Source organism: Odocoileus virginianus, chromosome 7, assembly GCF_023699985.2.
Source record: "Odocoileus virginianus isolate 20LAN1187 ecotype Illinois chromosome 7, Ovbor_1.2, whole genome shotgun sequence".
Taxonomy (NCBI): domain Eukaryota; kingdom Metazoa; phylum Chordata; class Mammalia; order Artiodactyla; family Cervidae; genus Odocoileus; species Odocoileus virginianus.
Genome location: NC_069680.1, coordinates 23,789,873 through 23,807,934, shown reverse-complemented (window position 1 = coordinate 23,807,934; position 18,062 = coordinate 23,789,873). Strand labels below are relative to the sequence as shown.

The following is an 18,062-nucleotide window of genomic DNA, read 5'->3' as shown; positions in this document are numbered from 1 at the left end:
AAAAAGAAAGAAAGAAAAGAAATCGGGGGTGGGGGAAGTTTTGGATAATGGTGTAAAGTCCAGGGCTTAAGCATGCTATAAAAGGTCCTTGAGCTAATATTATTTGTGGGTTTTTCTTTTTTTGCCAGCTAGAAATCATTTCAAGTGTAGAACTTTCTCTGACCAGCTGCTGTTCTAAGTGCTGTTGACTAGCATGGCTGTGGGCTCTTTTCTAAAAAAAAATAGGGCAATGCTTGTGGGGTGAGGAGGTTAATGCTGCTGCTAAGTCACTTCAGTTGTGTCCGACTCTGTGCGACCCCATAGACGGCAGCCCATCGGGTTCACCCGTCCCTGGGATTCTCCAGGCAGGAACACTGGAGTGGGTTGCCATTTCCTTCCCCAATGCATGAAAGTGAAAAGTGAAAGTGAAAGTGAAGTCACTCATTCCTGTCTGACTCTTAGCAACCCGGTGGACTGCAGCCTACCAGGCTCCTCCGTCCATGGGATTTTCCAGGCAAGAGTACTGGAGTGGGGTGCCACTGCCTTCTCCGGAGGAGGTTAATAGACAACCATATTTAGACCTTGAGACCCTTAAACTCCTATATCCTTGAAAATGTTGATTTGCACTTTTTGATTACTAATTTGTACTTATTGTTCCACAGTACAGATTGAAAATTAATATTTTAAAGTTTAATTTCTCTTCCAAAATGATACAATTAACATATCACTGAAGCAGTACAGATTTAATAACCTGTTTCTTTTCTTATTCCTACTCCAGGTAAGCAAGTATTAACAGTATACCATCAGTCCTCAGATCAGAGGTTTCTGCATTCATGGGTTCAATCAACCAAGGATAAAAAATATTTTGGAAAAATTTCTTTTTTCTCTGGGAAGTTCCAAAAGGTAAAATTTGAATTTGCCAAGCACTGGCAACACTTAGGTAACACTTACATTGTATGTAAAGCTATTTATATAGTATTTACATACTTCATTGAATTATCTTGGTACTTTTGTAGAAAATCAGTTGACCATGCATGTATGACAGGCTTTCCAGGGGGCTCAGTGGTAAAGAACTTGCCTGCCAATGTAGGAGATGAAAGAGACTCGGGTTCACGCCCTTGGGTAGGGAAATCCCCTGGAGAAGGACATGGCAACCTGCTCCAATATTCTTGCCTGGGAAATCCCAAGGACAGAGGAGCCTGGCAGGCTACTGTCCACGGGGTTGCAAAGAGTTGGACATGACTGAACATACACATGCATGCACACGTTGATGTATGGGTTGATTTCTGAACTTTAAATTCTGTTCTACTGATCTTTATGTCTATCTTAATGACAACATCACAGTCTTAGTTACTATAGCTTTGTAGTAAATTTTGGAATTAAGCGTGCATCCTTCCAACTTGGTCTTTCTTTTTCAAGGTTATTTTGGCTACTGTGGGTCCCATGCATTTCTACATGAGTTTTAGGATCAGTTTCACATCTGTCTCCTGGTGAGACCCTAGAAGGCAAGGCATGTCTTGGAGTCATCTTCATGACCTGCTTGATTTGTTGCATGTGTGGCCCATTAGTACACATCAACAGCTGTTGAGCTCAATGAAATATTACAGGGATTTTTGTCTTGAGTATAGAGGGAATTTCCATCTGGAAATAATGCTAGGTATTCATTTCAGTTCCAACGCACTGAGCTGCAAGTAGCAAGTACAAACAGTTAACAATGGCCTAAATCACAGGATATTTGTGGCTTACTGGGGGCTTCACCGGGGGCTTCCCCGGTGGCTCAGAGTGTAAAGAATCTGCCTGAGATGCTGGAGACCCGGGTTCAATCCCTGGGTCAGGAAGATCCCCTTTAGAAGGAAATGGCAACCCTCTCCAGTATTCTTGCCTGGAGAAGTCTATGGACAGAGAAGCCTGGTGGGCTACAGTCCGTGGGGTTCCACAGAGTCATACATGACTAAGCAACTAACACTTTCACTCAACAAGGAGTCTGAAGGTAGGCAGACTCCAAGACACTCAGCAATTCAGTCACGTCTATGTCTGTCCTTGCCCTCCAGTGTTCCCAATATTCTGGTCTTTTCTCATGCTTGTCCTCTCATCAGTAGTAGATAGATGGTTGCCATCATGCCAGACTCCATTTCCTCATGCCAGCATCATGAAGAAGAGTGAGGATGGTGATAAAGACTTTCTTTTCTGCAGGCTTTGTGAGTGATCCAAATGTGAAGCTGCCTCCCATATCACTGTCCAGAACTGAATCATGTCCTATCCCCAGCCTAGTCTTTGGGGAATGGGGATGAGATTACCATGATTCATTTCAGGGCATACCTTTCCTGAAATCCAGGTTAAGCAGGACTGAGGTGTGATATAGGCTTCAAAGAATAGTGCTTACCTCAAACCGAGTATATCTGATTCACAACATGGCATTTTTGTAGACTTAGGTAGTAACTCAGCTGACATTGTTCCTTTGAAAAAATAAAATGGGTTCTCAGCACCAAACAGAACTCCTGAAAAACATTTGCAGTACAATCCAAAATACATGGAAATTCAAATACTTCTCTTTAAAACTGTATGAATATAATTTCATTGTTTTTAGACTCATTCAAAAGTATTTTAGAATCTTTCAGTTTGAGGACCAAATATGAACATAAACTGTCAAGGTGTAGATATTTAAAAATGATGGTTAACAGAGTTTACTCCAAGAAAATCAAGGAACCTTGTCAATTTTCTGTTTGTTCATTTGTTCTGTCCTCAAAAAAGGTGGGATTGGGGCTTCCCTGGTGGTCCAGTGGTTAAGAATTCATCTGCTAATGCAGGGGACACAGGTTCCATCCCTGGTCTGGGAGGATCCCACATGCCACAGGGCAACTAAACCCCTGTGCCACAACTGAGCCCAGAAATCTATAGCCCATGCTCCAGAACAAGGAAGCCACGGCAATGAGAAGCCCAAGCACCACAACTAGTGACTAGCTCCCCACTGGCGGCAACTAGAGAAAGCCTGCCCACCTGGCAAGGACCCAGTGCAGTCAAAAATAAATAACTCAGAGGATAAAGAATCTGCCCACAATGCAGGAGATGGGGGTTAGGAAGATCCCTTGGAGAAGCGAATGGTAACCCACTCCAGTATTCTTGCCTGGAGAATTCCATGGACAGAGGAGCCTGGTAGGCTACTGGAGTCCGTCCATGGAGTCATAAAGAGTTGGACAGGACTGAGTGACTTAACACTTTTTCACTTTCAAAAAAACCAAAAAAAGTGAGATTACCTGCTGTTCATAAACTCCATTGGGTACCGGCCATAATGGCTCAAGGAACTAAGGTCACAGACAGTGAGTGGCAGAATCTCATCTCTCGTCTCCAGATCCAGCGCTCATCCTGCTTGACTGCAGGAGACTCGATCAACAAACATGGTCTGTGAACCCATGACCTGGCAATGTCCCAGATATTTCTGTCTGGAGCTTGGAATGAATTTCCACCTGGAAGAATGCTATGTATTCGTTTTAAGGGTGTGGCTGTGTTCGGGAGAGCCAGGGAGACCCCGGGGAAGGTGAAAGTCTAATGGGGTGGACACGGAGGACCAGACCACGAAGATTCTAAGCACCTAAAGTGGAATCACAGGGTATCCAACGTCAGGGGCGCGCAAGGTCAGGGGGCTGAGCCGCCCGGTGCCCGCCTGGCGGCGCTGTCACCACCGCACCCCGGGCCACTCTCCCTGCCGCGGGCCTCCAGCCACAGGCGTCGCTGTGCGCTCGCGCAGGCACGGGAGCCGCGTTCCGCGGGGAGCAGGCGCTCGTGGTGTGCAGGGGTTTCAGTTTCTGGCGCGAACTTCCGCCGTTCCGAAGTTGCTGGGAGGCTTCGCGCGATGTCCGGAGACAGCAGCGGCCGCCGGCCCGAGGGCCGGGGCCGGGGCCGCGATCCGCACCGGGATCGCACCCGCTCCCGCTCCCGCTCGCGGTCCCCGCTGTCGCCCGGGTCCCGCCGCGGCGCCGCGCCCGAGCGCAGGGAGGCCCCGGAGCGCCCGGGCTTGGAGGATACCGAGCCGTCGGATTCCGGGGACGAGATGATAGACCCAGCGAGCTTGGAGGAGGAGACCGACCCCAGCCTCTGCCGCCAGATCCGCCATCAGTACCGGGCGCTCATCAACTCGGTCCAACGTAAGGCGGGAGTGCGAGGCGGGAACCGCGCGCAGGCCCTGCGCGGCCCGGCTGGTTCGCTGCGCCCAGGACCAGCCCCGTGCCGCCCGGCCGCGCCCGGATTCGGGGTTTGCGAGGCGCTAGCGCGTCGGTCGTGCTGATCACACCGCACGACCTTGGCGGGGGCGCGACCGCCCAAAGCCGGGCGCTGTCTGGAAGCGGGGGAGAGGAGGCAAGCGGAGCCGGGGCGCATTTTCTTACATCCAGCGGTTCCCCGCCGGCAGTCGCTCGCCCGCGGCAGCTGCCAGAAATGCAGATTCTCCAATGCACCCTGGACCTACCAATTCTGAAACTCTGGGTGGCCCAGCTCTGCAAGCTGTGGCTTGCAGAGTTGGAGAACCCTTCTATTAAGAGCGTCCTCAGAGGCTGCAGAAGGCGTGGAAGCTCATGGGTGAAGGTTAGGGGGAGCGAAGTGGGTCCCCTTTTCAAGTTCATTCTGCTAAAGGGGTACAGTCATCTTTTCTGTTTTCAGGCCGTTTTGGTTGAAGAGATACAGCTTGAAAGCAATTCCCCCGGGGAGCGGGGGTGGGGGTAGGGATGAGGGCGGGGACTTGGCTCTCCAGATGCAGCTGGTCACTTTATTAATGACTTGGTAACCTATGATGAGCACCTTTCCCAAAGCTTGTATTTTTTTAAAATAGAAAACCGGGAGGATATATTGAATGCCAGCGACAAGTTAACAGAGGTCCTTGAAGAGGCCAACAATCTCTTTAATGGAGGTAATTCATTATTTTATGAAAGGAAGCTTTCTGTGATCATATATTTTAGGGTAATTTTAATTAGTTTTGCATGAGAACCGAATGCTTGACACAGACAACCCCCATATTTATTTATGAGTGCTTTACTAGTTTTGGAATCTTTTTCCTTGTAGCACCACTACTACTTTCATGGTGCACTTATCAGCCCCTAAACAGGTAGGAAGGGCTTTACGTGAAGTTTGGGATGGGGGTGGGGAGCAGCAGCCAATTTTAACAAGCGCCCCAGGTGATTCCGTGGCTTGTTCAAGTTTGAGAACCTTCTGGGTAGTATCTTTCAACTGTATTGACTGCTGAGAACTTTGATGTCTTATCTTTCTACCCTATTGACTACCCAGGATGCACTGGATGTATTAAAGAAAGAACTGAGCTGGCTTCTGACATCCTGTTTCTTTTCCTGCCTTCCTCCCGACCTCCGTCCCTAAGCTCCTTGCTCTTGGTCCACCTGGTGTAACCCAGTGGGGATGGCCCTGTCTACAGGTGGCCCTACTGGTCTCCAGTGAGGGGAGGGGCCCGAGAGAGAGAGAGAGAGAGAGAGAGAGAGAGAGAGAGAGAGAGAGGAGAGAGAAGAGAAAGAGAGAAGAATCTCAGCGCTGATCTCTAGACCACTGTGGGGGGGCGAAGGGGGCTCTGAAATAAAAGCTTGGTTTGAATGAAAAGCAGCAGCAGTGTTAGTGCTAAGAGTGGTCTCTGTGTTTGAAGACAGGACAGGTCAGGCATGCCCCTGATGGTGTGGGCACTGGGTCACGGAGCCCGGGACAAGTCCTCAGCCCACTTTTCCCTCCTGGCCTTTCTCTAAATTCTGTGGGAGCAGAAAGGGAGAGTGCAGACCCACGCAGGTGGAGAAGTCAACAGAGCTGGCCGCTGCCTGGACACCACCACTCCACGTGTTCTCTGAGGACCAGAACATTTCTTTCTTTTCACCTGGTGCAATCCCTCCTCCACTCTCTCTAGCTTTTTCTTCTCTTCTGAGCTTGGACCCCCAGGCTGTCTCTTCAGGGTTGCTCTTGACCCCTTGTCCCCTTATTATTCACCCACCGCTGTAAAGTTGTTGATTAACAGATCATTTCCTGCTTGGCTGATTCCACTGTGCTGGCTGGGTCGCCTCTTTAAGGCACGGTTACTCACTCAACCTGGCCCTAGGAGACGGTCAGCCAACAAAGAATTCTGTATCCGCCATATATACAGATTGGATGTTCTGTAACTCTCCAGAGGCTTGAATCCATCCGTGGGAGGTTGGCACTTTTCTCACAGTTTGCATGGCAGGGACGCGCCAGCGGCGGGGAGGGGAGGTCTAGAACAGCCAAGGAACTACTCCTTAGCTTTTGCCTTTTCTCTCATTCATTGTCACATTCACAGTAATTCTCCTGAAATAAAACTGGGGAGAAAATTATGCATATAAATACAAAACTTTGGGCAATCAGAAATTCAAATGAAATGGCCTTGAGGAGCAAGCCAGGCAGAGGGATTTGTGTTTGAACTCTACCGGGTTTGTCTCTTGGCTGCCTTTTCAGTTCGCCTTTGCTGCTGTTCCTGGAGTATGTTTCCACACTGCCTGTTCCCTTTTGGGGTCTGATCAAACCCATTCCCCTCAGTCCTGCTGTGTCTTCCTCCAATGAACCCTTCCCCCCACCTCCCGAAACCTCATCCTCAGTTTCCTTGCCCCGTTTCTTGTCTCCTTTTATTTAAATCCTTTTCTGTCTGTAGCTTATCTTAAATGTTCAAAGATGAACATTTTTGGACCATCCATCCTTACAGAGTTTATGGCCCTGCTGCCTGTAGGCTGTTCATTCCGTGGGACTTGTGCTGCTAGGCTGAGTTTGCATCTCCTGCTACCTGCCCAGCATGGAATTTCACCTGAAGCTCCTTGACCACTTACCTATTACTGGTCTGCAAACCTCCGTGCCCAAGCACAGCGCCTTACACACTGTGGGCATTCAGCTTGGCTTCCATCATCAACACAGGTGTTAATAGTGCCTAGATGCGTTACTGGAGTCCAAGGGAACAGCCAGTGTTAGAGATGGTGGCAGTTTTGTTAAACTGTGGTTAATGAAGAGATTTTTATTCAGTTCCCAGAAGCAGGAACTGTGGTAGAGAGAGCTGACTTTTTAGGAAGACTGGTCAGCTTTGATTTCAGATTTTGGTGAGCTGAGCAGGGGAACCTGTTTTTAGACAGAGATTAGTGTGTTTGAGATTTTTTTTTGGTCCAATGGGAAATGGGGAGTAAGTGCAGTTGAAAGTTTTGGGAAAATGCCTGTGGATAAACATGTATGTTGTAACGTGTGTCTTTTTCTTCTTTTTTGAATAGTGTCCCGAGCAAGAGAAGCAGTCCTAGATGCCCACTTTCTTGTTCTGGCTTCAGATTTGGGCAAAGAAAAGGCAAAGCAGCTGCGTTCCGATCTGAACTCGTTTGATATGTTAAGATATGTAGAAACTCTAGTAAGTTCAAAGCTATAGAATCATAATAAAAAATGTTTCATCTGTCACATATTGTATAATTATCCACTTTGCTTATATCCATATACAGATGGTTTTCACTTCATTTTCTCTTTTGTTTGGGCCTGAGATTCCTCCAGAGAGATCTTACCAAATTAAACACATGACAGTTGAACTATGTGGTAGAATCTAGATTGGGAGTTTAGAGCAGCTTGAAAATCTCCTAGCTTTCTAAGACTCAGGGTGCTATGTTTATTTCAAATGGCGATTTTTCCCCTCACTCAGTTGTCAGTTCATGGGTTCATTCTCAGTGACCCGGGACCTTTGTCCGAGGCTGGGCAGAAGCCCCAGGCAGGCAAAATGCAGCTTGATATGAGTAAAGTCTGGTGTAGGGGCATGTTTTGATTTGTCTTTGAGAATATTTCAGAACCATACGAATATGACTGGGGTTCTGCTTTTGTTTTTTGTTGTTTTATTCAACTGTCTTTGCCTCTTAATATTTGAATGGCGGTTCCCTGAAATTTTGAAACGTTTGCTTGATGAATTTACCCCCAAAAAAGCACAATGAGATGAACTTTGTATTTTACTCTTGTTTTTTTTTTTTATCTTGGTTTTACTTTGAGCCAGCTTCTGTCCTAGCATTTCTGTTAGGACACTGACTTTCTGTTTGTTAAAAGGTTATTAAAATGATTTAGTACCATAAGACCTGAACAGATAAATTATTTTGTAAAGGTATGAGGCAGATGAGGTTTTTGATTTTTTCAAAACCTTAGATGTTTTAAAAAATTTAACTTACCAAAAAAAAAAAATTTAACTTAAATTTAAAACCTTAAATTTTTCTTTTTTTAAAACTTGAAGTATAGTGCATTTTGGAAAATGCTCAATAAATAAAGTTGACTATATATTGGGTAATCTTTTTAAAAATTACTTTTATTTATCAGGGTGAACTTTGTACTTTAAGTAACATATCAGTAAATTCTGTAAGTCTTTAAGCAGTCCATGCAGACCCTCAATTTAATAGCTGTCTAGACTCTGGCGGGAGGATTTTTTCAAGTATTACACCAAATATAAGGACTATAAAGAAAAAATTGGTAGATTTGACCAGATAAAAACTGAAATGTCTTCTTCCAAGTATGCAGTGGTAGAACGGTTGGCAGGAGAATGGAACAGAGCTGACTTTGTCTCTCTGACTGGGTTCTGGCAGCCTCTCTTTTCTTCAAAGTTTTACCGCCTTTAAAGAGTTAAGCTCTCTGAGGACTTTTTGATTACTGTTTATATATGGTATTGCTGTTTTAATTTGATAACTTCTAGGCATTTCATAATTTATAATGTAATAAAAATGTACTTTCATAAAAGCAAATTTAATACACTTTCTGCAAGATAGCTTGAGATAAGAGAATTATTAGACTTCCGCCAACTCTTCCCAGGAAGTCAGCTTTAAGATGAGTGAATCTCTCCCTGATGCCAGGTGCTGCTCCCTGGAAAACCTGATCTGCAATCTGATCAGGGGTCTCCAGGAGGTTGGCTGGAAATGAAAATTGAAAGCCAGCTAAACTTCCCAGTTCTATCCCACAGCATTTGCTTAGGGATGTGATTTCCTATTTTTCTGCTAATAGTTGTGTGTGATCGGGCCTAGCGAGCTTAGTTCTGGTATGCCAGCCCCTTGGCCTGCAGGGGGCTAGAGCAGGGTTTCTCAGCCTCAGCACTAAGGGCGTTTTGGGCTGGTTAAGTCTTTGTTGTAGGGGGCGCCTGCTATAGGATGTTGAGCACTATCCTGGCTTCTACCTACTAAATGCCAGAAACACGGCCCGCCCTGCCACCCACCCAATTGTGACGATCAAGTGTCTCCAGATAGAATGCCTGGGGGGGGTGGGGGTGGCGGTGTGCTTAAAATTGCTCTGGTTGAGATCCGTTGGTCTGGATCATCTCACTTTCTCACCAAAAAGTCCTGAGTACCTTGAAGAATAGTTTCTGCCAAAAAGAAGGTGCCTTTGAAAACAGGAAATTTGTAATAAGACATTAAGCCAACATGTTAGGACACTGAAAACAGACTTTGCCTCTGGCCTGTTGTGTAGTGATAGAGATGATTGAGTACCGTGAATGATTGCTTGTGGCTTAACTGGGGTTTCTGTTTCCCTTCATTTTTGTAGCTGACTCATATGGGTGTAAATCCGCTAGAAGCTGAAGAACTCATCCGTGATGAAGATAGTTCTGATTTTGAATTCATAGTCTATGACTCCTGGAAAATATCAGGCAAAACAGCAGAAAACACCTTTAATAAAACCCATACATTCCACTTTCTGTAAGATTATTTTGAAAATCCAACAGACCAGCCATTTGTAAAGCTTAAATTGTATTTTATTGTAGGGACAACAATTATTTGGTATTGTAGAGGAGACAGTCATGATGCCATCGCTCGGAGACTTTCCAAAGGTTGATTTAGAAGCCCGTAGTATCTTGTGGATGGATCCTCATCCTGCTTAACTAAGGCAGGAAAGGCTGTGGGCTGGCACCTCCTTATCAGGGCACTCTGCTGGCACCTTTGCTTTCTAGTGTGGGAGACTTTAGGTCTGTGACATCATGTCTGGCTTTATCATCTTTAAAAGTCCTTATTACATAGGAGGATGATACCTCCTATGAAAGGTATCTTAAGATTCTACCAATATATGTAAAGTGCCATTTATTACATATAATTCCCTGTTAGATGATTGCTGTCCTATATTTGAAGACTAGTTGAGTCACTGTCACATAAACTGCCCAGTTCATCTTTTTTGGATACAGCTTTGATTTTGAAAAGCTTTTCTTTATACTCAAATGGAATTGGCTTCTGTCTTAATTTCCTAGCTCAGTCTTACTGAGAGGCTAAGAGCAACTCTTACTGGTTCTTTTGTAAGACAGCCTTTAAAATACCCAGTAGAAAAAATAAATAAATAAAAATAAAATACCCAGTAGATAATTTCTCCAGGGCAACCACTCAAGTGGTTTCTTCCTTAAGTGGATAACTTAGGGCATGTCTTTTCTGATTGCCCTTCTAAACCTCCTGAGATTGGTAGTGCCTCAGTTAGAAGGCTTTGGAGATGCAGATTTAGTAAGTCTATGGTATGGGACCAGGCATCTGGGTTTTTTTCCTATTTCCCAAGGCATCTATTTTTAACAAGACTTCCCTTAATTCAAGTGCCCAGAATCACTGTATATTACAGCAAAAAGATCAAACTTCTTTATTATAGGAAAAGTCTAAATCTTTTTTTTTTTTTTTTGCTGTTGAATTAGGCTCCACCATAAATGTAGGATCTAAAGATAGCCTTTTGGGAATTCCCTGGTGGCCCAGTGGTTAGGACTCCGAGCTCACACTGCTGAGGGTGTGGGTTCAGTCCCTGGTCGGGGAACTAAGATCCCCGAAGCCTCGGGGCATGTCCAAAAAAATGAAAGAAAGATAGCCTTGGGTTGCATAACTTAAACCCTTTGTCATCATCTAGCCCAATTTGCGGCCGCAGGGATTTACTCACAACTTTACAGCCTTGTACTTGCTGTTGCCTTGGCCTGCAGTGGCCTTTCCCCCATGTTTTCTTTCCATCTGGTGAGGTTTGCTTGGGCTTCTCAGTTCACCTTAGTGGTAAAGAAGCCGCCTGCTAATGCAGGAGATGTAAGAGACTCGGGTTCGATCCTGGGTCTGGAAGATCCCCTGGAGGAGGGCACCACAACCCACTCTAGTCTTCTTGCCTGGAGAATCCTATGGACAGAGGAGCCTGGAGGGCTACAGCCCACAGGGTTGCAAAGAGTCAGACACGACTGAAGCGACTTAGCACACACATAGGATCTCTCCAGTACACTTTGATTTCCTCCGGTGTAGGGACCACAGGGGACTAAATTCCCTGGGCCCTGGTATGTCTGTTACTATAGGGCTTTTTTGGGAGGTGGAGGTGGAGGGAGCCCAAAAGGGACAGGAATCCCATGGCCTCTGCCTTACCTGTTGTCTCTTAAGACAGGTGTGTTCTGGAGTCCCAGGCAGTGGGGCTCTGCTCTGGCACCCCCAGACCAAGAGGCTTTTTCAACCCCAGTGGGGCTATTCATCCCCATCCCCCACACACGTTCGTCCTTCCCCTGATCTCTGAAGCTGGCTCTGCGAAACAGACAACAGGCTAGCTGGGAGGACCACAGGCATTGACTGACTGACTGTTGAGAGTAAAATATAAAGCTGTTGAGGAGGAACCTGGCTGAATTCTTTGAGAAACACAGAAGGAGCAGAAAGGCTGTCACAAACCCGACAGTCTTGGTCTGAGGTCACTCGTACACCACTGATGGCTGGTCTGAATTTGAGGATGCTGTGGGAACCGCTTTCAGTTAGTGAGATCAGTTTGTTTTAAAAACAAAGACATGAAAGCATATTTTTCATTAGGTTGGGTTCAATACAAGGAGAGTGCCCTGTGCCAAAGCCACGAATTGAACGTCCAAGAAAAGCTCGTATGATACAAGAGCAGCAGGCAATGCCTGCCCAGGTTTGTTTGTTCAAATGTTGCTTTTTTAAACACTTAATTTAAAATAGCCATTAGTATCATATGCATGTAATTTAGCCATCTTTTCTCAGCTTTTGGGTCTGGAGTCAGGTTCTGTCACTTAAAAAGTAATCATTTAATGTTTGAATCATTTTTGATGTGTTTAAGTCTTTAAACATTTTATTGGATTGACCACATGTCTTAGTTCTTAACTCATTTCTGTAGTATGGATTAGTTCTCCCAAAACAGGTTTCTTAACTCAGGCACTATCGGCATTTGGGGCTGGATAATTCTTCACTGTGAGAGGCTCCCTGTGTATTATAGGATGTTTAGTAGCATCCTTGGCCTCTTCCCACTAGATGCTAACAGCCTCCTCTTGTAGTTTTCCCTCCCATCCCAAGTATGACAATCAAGTGTTAGAAAATGTCCCATTGGTGGGGTGGGGAAGGGGCTGCAGAAAAATCACTCCCTGGTGAGAACCACTGTTCTAAACTGCCCTTTTTATAATTTGCTATTTTACATTCAACCTGAAAATGATTGATTTGTTACTGTTATTCCTCTACTAGATAATGCATATGAAAATGTTACTAGACCTAGAAAAATCTTTTTTAACTATTAATTTTAAGACAGGAATAAAAACTTAGAAATCCTAAGTAAAAGATATTTAGAGGAGTTTGGCCGGGGAAGAGAGCAGAAAGGTTAACAGGCAGGCAAGCAGGTCAGTCTGCTTGATAACAGCTTTATGTTTGCAGTTAAAAAGAATGGAAGAGTCTCATCAAGAAGCAACAGAAAAAGAAGTAGAAAGAATCTTGGGATTGTTGCAGACATACTTTCAAGAAGATCGTAAGTATGATACCAAGCTCAAAATGGAGCAATCTGTATTTGTCAGTTAGGCTCGTGTCATTTGCAATGAGAAGCTATTTTTATTTAAAAGGCCTATGTGTAATGCTTGAATCATTTTGATTTTTCTTGACATGTCTTTTATGAGACTTCTCTCTAGAAATCCCATGAGAACATTGGTGAAGGAAATTCTCCTTTTTATTTTTCAAAGACGGGATTTTTTTTGGGGGGGGGGGTATTTTTTCTGTTACAAAATAATACATGCCAAAGACGTGAGAAAAGTAAAAAGTCAAGTACCTGTTCTACCTGACCTCACTCCCTCGAGGTCGCCACGTATAAAATGTGATATGTGTATTTTCAGACTTTCCTACGTCTATGTCAGTCATAATAAATATGCAACTAAGTAGTTGGGATTTTTTTTTTTTTGTTAGTGGTGGTGGTGTTTTGCTTTTTTCAAAAAAAATAATTCACACATTCTTCTGCAACATGACTCGTCCACTTGGACATTTTCCCATATTGATACATGCAGATCCTGCTTACTCTTTTTCGTGATTCCCATTGGGTGACTGTATCATACATTTAACAAATCCTCTATTAGTGGGCAAGTTCTTTATAGCATTTTTCTCTTGTACAAACTGCTGGAGTGAAAAATCTGGGCACACAACTTTGTGCGAGGATTTCTGTAAAACGGCTTTTTAAAGGAGGATTGCCAGGGAAGGGGGCATGCAGATTTTTAATAGATATACCAGATTGTCCTCCAGCGGGGTTGTATTGATTTCCATCCCACAACAGGATGAATGCCCATTTCCTTTCTCTGGTTAACACTAGAGAATACTGGTCTTGATTGGTAGGCGAGAGTAATTTTTCCTCCACTGAAGGATTTTTTTCCTCTTTTGTCTTCAGCTGATACTCCCATGTCCTTCTTTGACTTTGTGGTTGACCCACATTCTTTCCCCCGGACAGTGGAAAACATCTTTCATGTTTCTTTTATTATAAGGGTAAGATTTAAGATTATTTCTCTGTTTCTCTTTGCTTTTAAGAGAGTAAATAATAACAGGTATAGATGGGAGGTGGCTAAGGAATTTGCACTAACCAGTGTGTGTTTTAGACCCATTGTAGCAAAACACTGACTAGTCACAGGCCAAAGAAACTAGCTAAAAAATTCAGTGCTTGCTTTTACATTTTAGAAATTTTTGGAGCTTACAGATTAGGTAACTATGTGATATAAATGTTAAATTTCCCAATTTTGTTAGTTGTTATGTAAGAAAATACCCTTGTTTTCAAGAAATACACACCGAAGTTGTAGAGAAAAGGGCTTCCCAGGTGGCAAGTGGTAAAGAATTCGCCTGCCGGTTCAGGAGATGCAAGAGATGCAGGTTTAATCCCTGGTTTGGAAGATCCCCTGGAGACGGAAATGGCAAACCACCCCAGTATCCTTGCCTGGAGAACTCCGTGGACAGAGAAGCCAGTCCATGAGGCTGCGAAGAGTCGGACACGACCGAGTGACTACGCTTTCACTTTCAGAGAGAGAGAGCAGTGATGTAAATATGGCAAAACATGGACAGAGAGCAACGGATTTATGGGAGGTCTTTACAGTAGTCTTGTAACTCTTAAGTTTGAACTAATTTCAAAACAGATGGTTTAGGAGAAAAAAAAAGAAAAATTCTCAGAAATGTACCTTGAGAATTTTCTCTAGGCTGTCTTTAGTCTTATGTCCGGTTGCAATCCTGCACTTCTAAGATGAATTCGATTTTAACCTTAGGCAGAAAATCTTGTGTTGACAAAAGTATTTTTTCAGAAATTATAACTAAAGCATATTCTGTCAACGGTCAGTGATTATGCATCATAAAATGTGTTGTATTCAGGAACTCCCTGCCGGTCCAGTGGTTGGGACTCCTCGCTCTCACTGCTGAGGGCCTGGGTTCAGTCCCTGGTGGGGGACCTAAGATCCCACCAGCTGCATGGCTCAGCCAAAAAAATAACCATAATAATAAAATGTGGAGTACTCAAAAAGTATGAATCAGTCAAAGAGTCAAGATGGTTGTAGTTTTATTTAAGAGATCTTGGGGATGAGGTTGTGCCTGGGTAAGCGAGCTGATTAAAACCTGAAAGATACCCCATGTAGACAGAAATGTTAGAGAAGGCTTGTCTGTATACACTCCTTGTTATTGTTATGGTATATTTTGATTGTCTAAGATTTAGAATTTTCTCACTGAGTAATTTTTTTCATCCAATGGCTGTAGGTTTTGAATCTAAATTTTAGTCTTTGTGTTACAGGATGGTTTTGCAAGAATAAGACTTGACCAAGACAGACTGCCAATAATAGGTAAATGATTCTATGTCCAGAAAAGTTAGTTTTAAAGAAAATGTATTTGTTACTGGAGGGTGTGAAATGTATTTTATTAAATGTAAATTGAGTTTTTATTTTAGGCAACAAACTTTTACAATGTCTTCCTCAACTAACTGAAAATACTGAAAACTTGATCATAGTTTAAAACTGATGGATTCAGTTCTGTCATTGATTCAACAGCTATTGCTGTGAAGAATAATAAGAAATGGTATAGTTTCCCTTAAATTTTAATTTAGAAAGTCTGTAATTGCAGTTATTTTTGTAGTTTCCTTCTTTCTATTTTATCCCTAATGCCAGCTCCTCCTCTCCAGAGAATTTTTTTTTATTTTTTTGCCTCTTTTATTTACAAGTTTCATTTAAATCTCTCTCACAGTTAGAAAATTGATGTCAAAAAAGGACACTGCTATACAATTTACAAATGTCAGTAAATATTAAAGACCATGGTTAATACAGAGAGAATCTTAATTTTGTTGAATGATTCACATTCTCCATTACTCTTTGCCTTGTAAGACCTCCTGTACAGAATGAAGTGTTTTCATTGCATTTACCTGTTCCTGTAAAAGTTCTTACTTTCATACTGGACGCACTAGACCTTAGGTCTGTGTTTGGTTCATAGATATGCAGAGTTTTTCAAATGATTGGAATGTGTTATTTTACCATATGTATTTTTTTTTTAATGGAAGCAAGCGGGGTTACTTTCTTTTCTAGCAGTACAACACTAATGCATGAATTCCTAATAAGGATATAATATTCTAAACATCTGCTTGGTACAGTGTCATTCCTATTATTCATTGGTTTCTGTTCAGATCACCTCCTCTGATTTGAAAACTTTGCCTCTCAAACAGAGCCTGTTAATATTCATGAAGAGAGTGGAGGAATTGACCAGAATACTCAGATCAGGAACCAAGGAGTCATAGCTCTGAGTTACCGAGACTGGGAGGTAAAGGCCTGCGTGTCACCCCGGGCAGTCTGTCCCCAGGAGTTCCTTTGCTGTAAGCCCATACCCACATGCTCTCGGTTCCCTCCAGGAGATTGTGAGGACCTTTGAGATCTCAGAGCCTGTGATTTCTTCAAGTCAGAGCCGGCAGAGGCTAAGTGCTTGACACCAGCTGAAGGTAACGTTTCCCATGGGACAGCTGCATGTATTTATTATAGTTTCTCACTCTTTCATCTTCTGGTGAAATTTGCATTCTGTTTCCCTCTAGGGCCCCATTCTTAAAATTGTGTGTAACTGGTGAGAAGGGCAGAACCTGACCTAATGGTTGCAAGTTCCCACCTTTGGATTGATTACTTTGGTGTTCTTAAGATGTGCAGTTGAAAGAGACAGAGCAGAGGTTGTTCTTGGTTTGGCATTCTCCCCTCCCCTGCAACAAATGGATAAATGAGATAATGGATCATTGAATCCTCCCATCAGTTTTGCTCACTGTCCCATTAGGTTTGCTTACTTTATGCAGACAAACTAGAAAAGGAAAATTAAGATAGAACTACCTTGGAATGATGTTGGTAATGGGCATTTCTGAAACTAAGTTTTGCTTACGAAATAATTCTCCATTTTTACAAAGGAGATGGGGAAGGGAATCTGAGAAATGACCTGGTATTCTGTACTGCACACAGCTGTGGGTGGGGATCAGGAGATGGGATCCTGTTGGCCCTGCCCTTTTAAAATGTCAGGCAAGTCAGTCCTCCTCTGCTTTGTTTTCCTTCTCTATAAATCTGTAAAATGGGATTCTGAGTTAGATAGTTAAAATTAGCTTTTCAGTACTTAGTGTAAACTCTTAATATATGCTTCAATTATTTGAGCTGCTTTTGTTCCAAGGTAACTGAAGGGAAGAGGAGAACTGACTTAAGATCTATACTGTGGGTTTACCTGGGCCCTCACTGAGGAGGGGCTGGTTGGTAGATTTCCTTTATGCATCTTAAATGAACTTCTGATTTACCATTTATAAACTGTTAACCAGCTCTTTCCCTCCTTTGTTTTTTAGGACTCACGTGGATTCTCCCATCTAAAAAGGAAAGCAGCATGTATTGTACATATTGTATGATCAAACATTTTTAAAGAGATTGTTTTTAATAAAATGTAGATTTTGATAGTTAATGAATTTGTCATGTTTGTCTTTGATTAAAGGAAATTCATTGCCATATGCACACATAATTGCAGCCATTCTGTATTTTCTGTTCTTGGGAGAGTTTCTGCTTTATCTAGCCCTATCCCACTGAAAGTTTTAGTTAGGTTGCTAAGGGCTTAATGATCATTATGGTTCTCTGTGCATCTTTTTTAGCTGTAAAGTTAGCCAGTCAGGTCAACACTTATTAGGTTGTACCATATGAAATTGTTTTCGTAAGTAAGATACAGTCAAATATCAGCAATTTTATCTGCTTCAGCCTGTGATTTACACACAAGGAACTGTTCAATCCTCTTTCAAGCCAAGCCAGACCACTTTTGGGGGCAACGCCAACCCTGGATTCATCTTACCAGCAGTCCTCTCTCTGTACCTGAGGGCTGCTGACTGCCACAGAGAAAACCCATGCCGCTTCGGGTCAGGTGATGCTGCTCCCTTGGGTGCTGGGCCATCAGGTCCTTCCCTGATGTTCTGAGTCCCAGCTGGTTCCTCTCCCTGCCCTTCTCCACCCGTCCTTTCTCACTGCTTCCCTCTGATGTCAGAGGTAGCGGTGCGTCACCTGCAGAGGCTCTGGTCTCCTGCGTCCGCACCTCCAGGTCTCTGCTGTCAGTCATCCCTTCTCCACACTCAGCACTTGCCCCTCAACCCTGTTCATCTCTGTCTTCAAAAAACTGCTGTGACCCTTCTCAAGTTATCGCCTTTTAAAGTAACAATCACTTGCTGTCTCATGAGAGCTCCCATCACGCTGTGGGGCACCTCCTTTCCCACCATCCTGCAAGGCTTGCTGTTGGTGACTCCTCTCCAAAACTGTTAAATCCAATGGATAAATGCTATGCATTTGACACCTGAAAACTTTACTTTCTGAACACTGTACATCCTTTTACTTGGTTCTCTCCCTGGTTCCCCTT

At 43.6% G+C, this 18,062-nt stretch overlaps 1 protein-coding gene across 3 annotated transcripts; it reads left to right on the top strand.

Moving 5' to 3' along the window:
- Positions 1-3,741: 3,741 nt before the first annotated feature.
- NSMCE4A (NSE4 homolog A, SMC5-SMC6 complex component) lies at positions 3,742-17,129 on the top strand. 3 transcript variants are annotated; one of them, XR_011488657.1, is made up of 12 exons: positions 3,747-4,121; positions 4,802-4,879; positions 7,224-7,354; positions 9,502-9,653; positions 11,748-11,847; positions 12,597-12,687; positions 13,588-13,682; positions 14,962-15,010; positions 15,880-15,974; positions 16,063-16,149; positions 16,240-16,368; positions 17,017-17,129. XR_011488657.1 is itself a non-coding variant. In XM_020910761.2 (11 exons), exons 1-10 carry the CDS (start codon positions 3,830-3,832, stop codon positions 16,135-16,137), a joined length of 1,158 nt encoding a protein of 385 aa, XP_020766420.2. In that variant the 5' UTR covers positions 3,749-3,829; the 3' UTR covers positions 16,138-16,149; positions 17,017-17,129. The 3 variants fall into 3 exon arrangements, 2 of the variants coding, with proteins under 2 accessions (XP_070326414.1, XP_020766420.2); XM_020910761.2 differs by lacking the exon at positions 16,240-16,368 and having other exon boundaries at positions 3,749-4,121; XM_070470313.1 differs by lacking the exons at positions 14,962-15,010; positions 15,880-15,974; positions 16,063-16,149; positions 16,240-16,368; positions 17,017-17,129 and adding an exon at positions 13,970-14,955 and having other exon boundaries at positions 3,742-4,121.
- Positions 17,130-18,062: the final 933 nt, after the last annotated feature.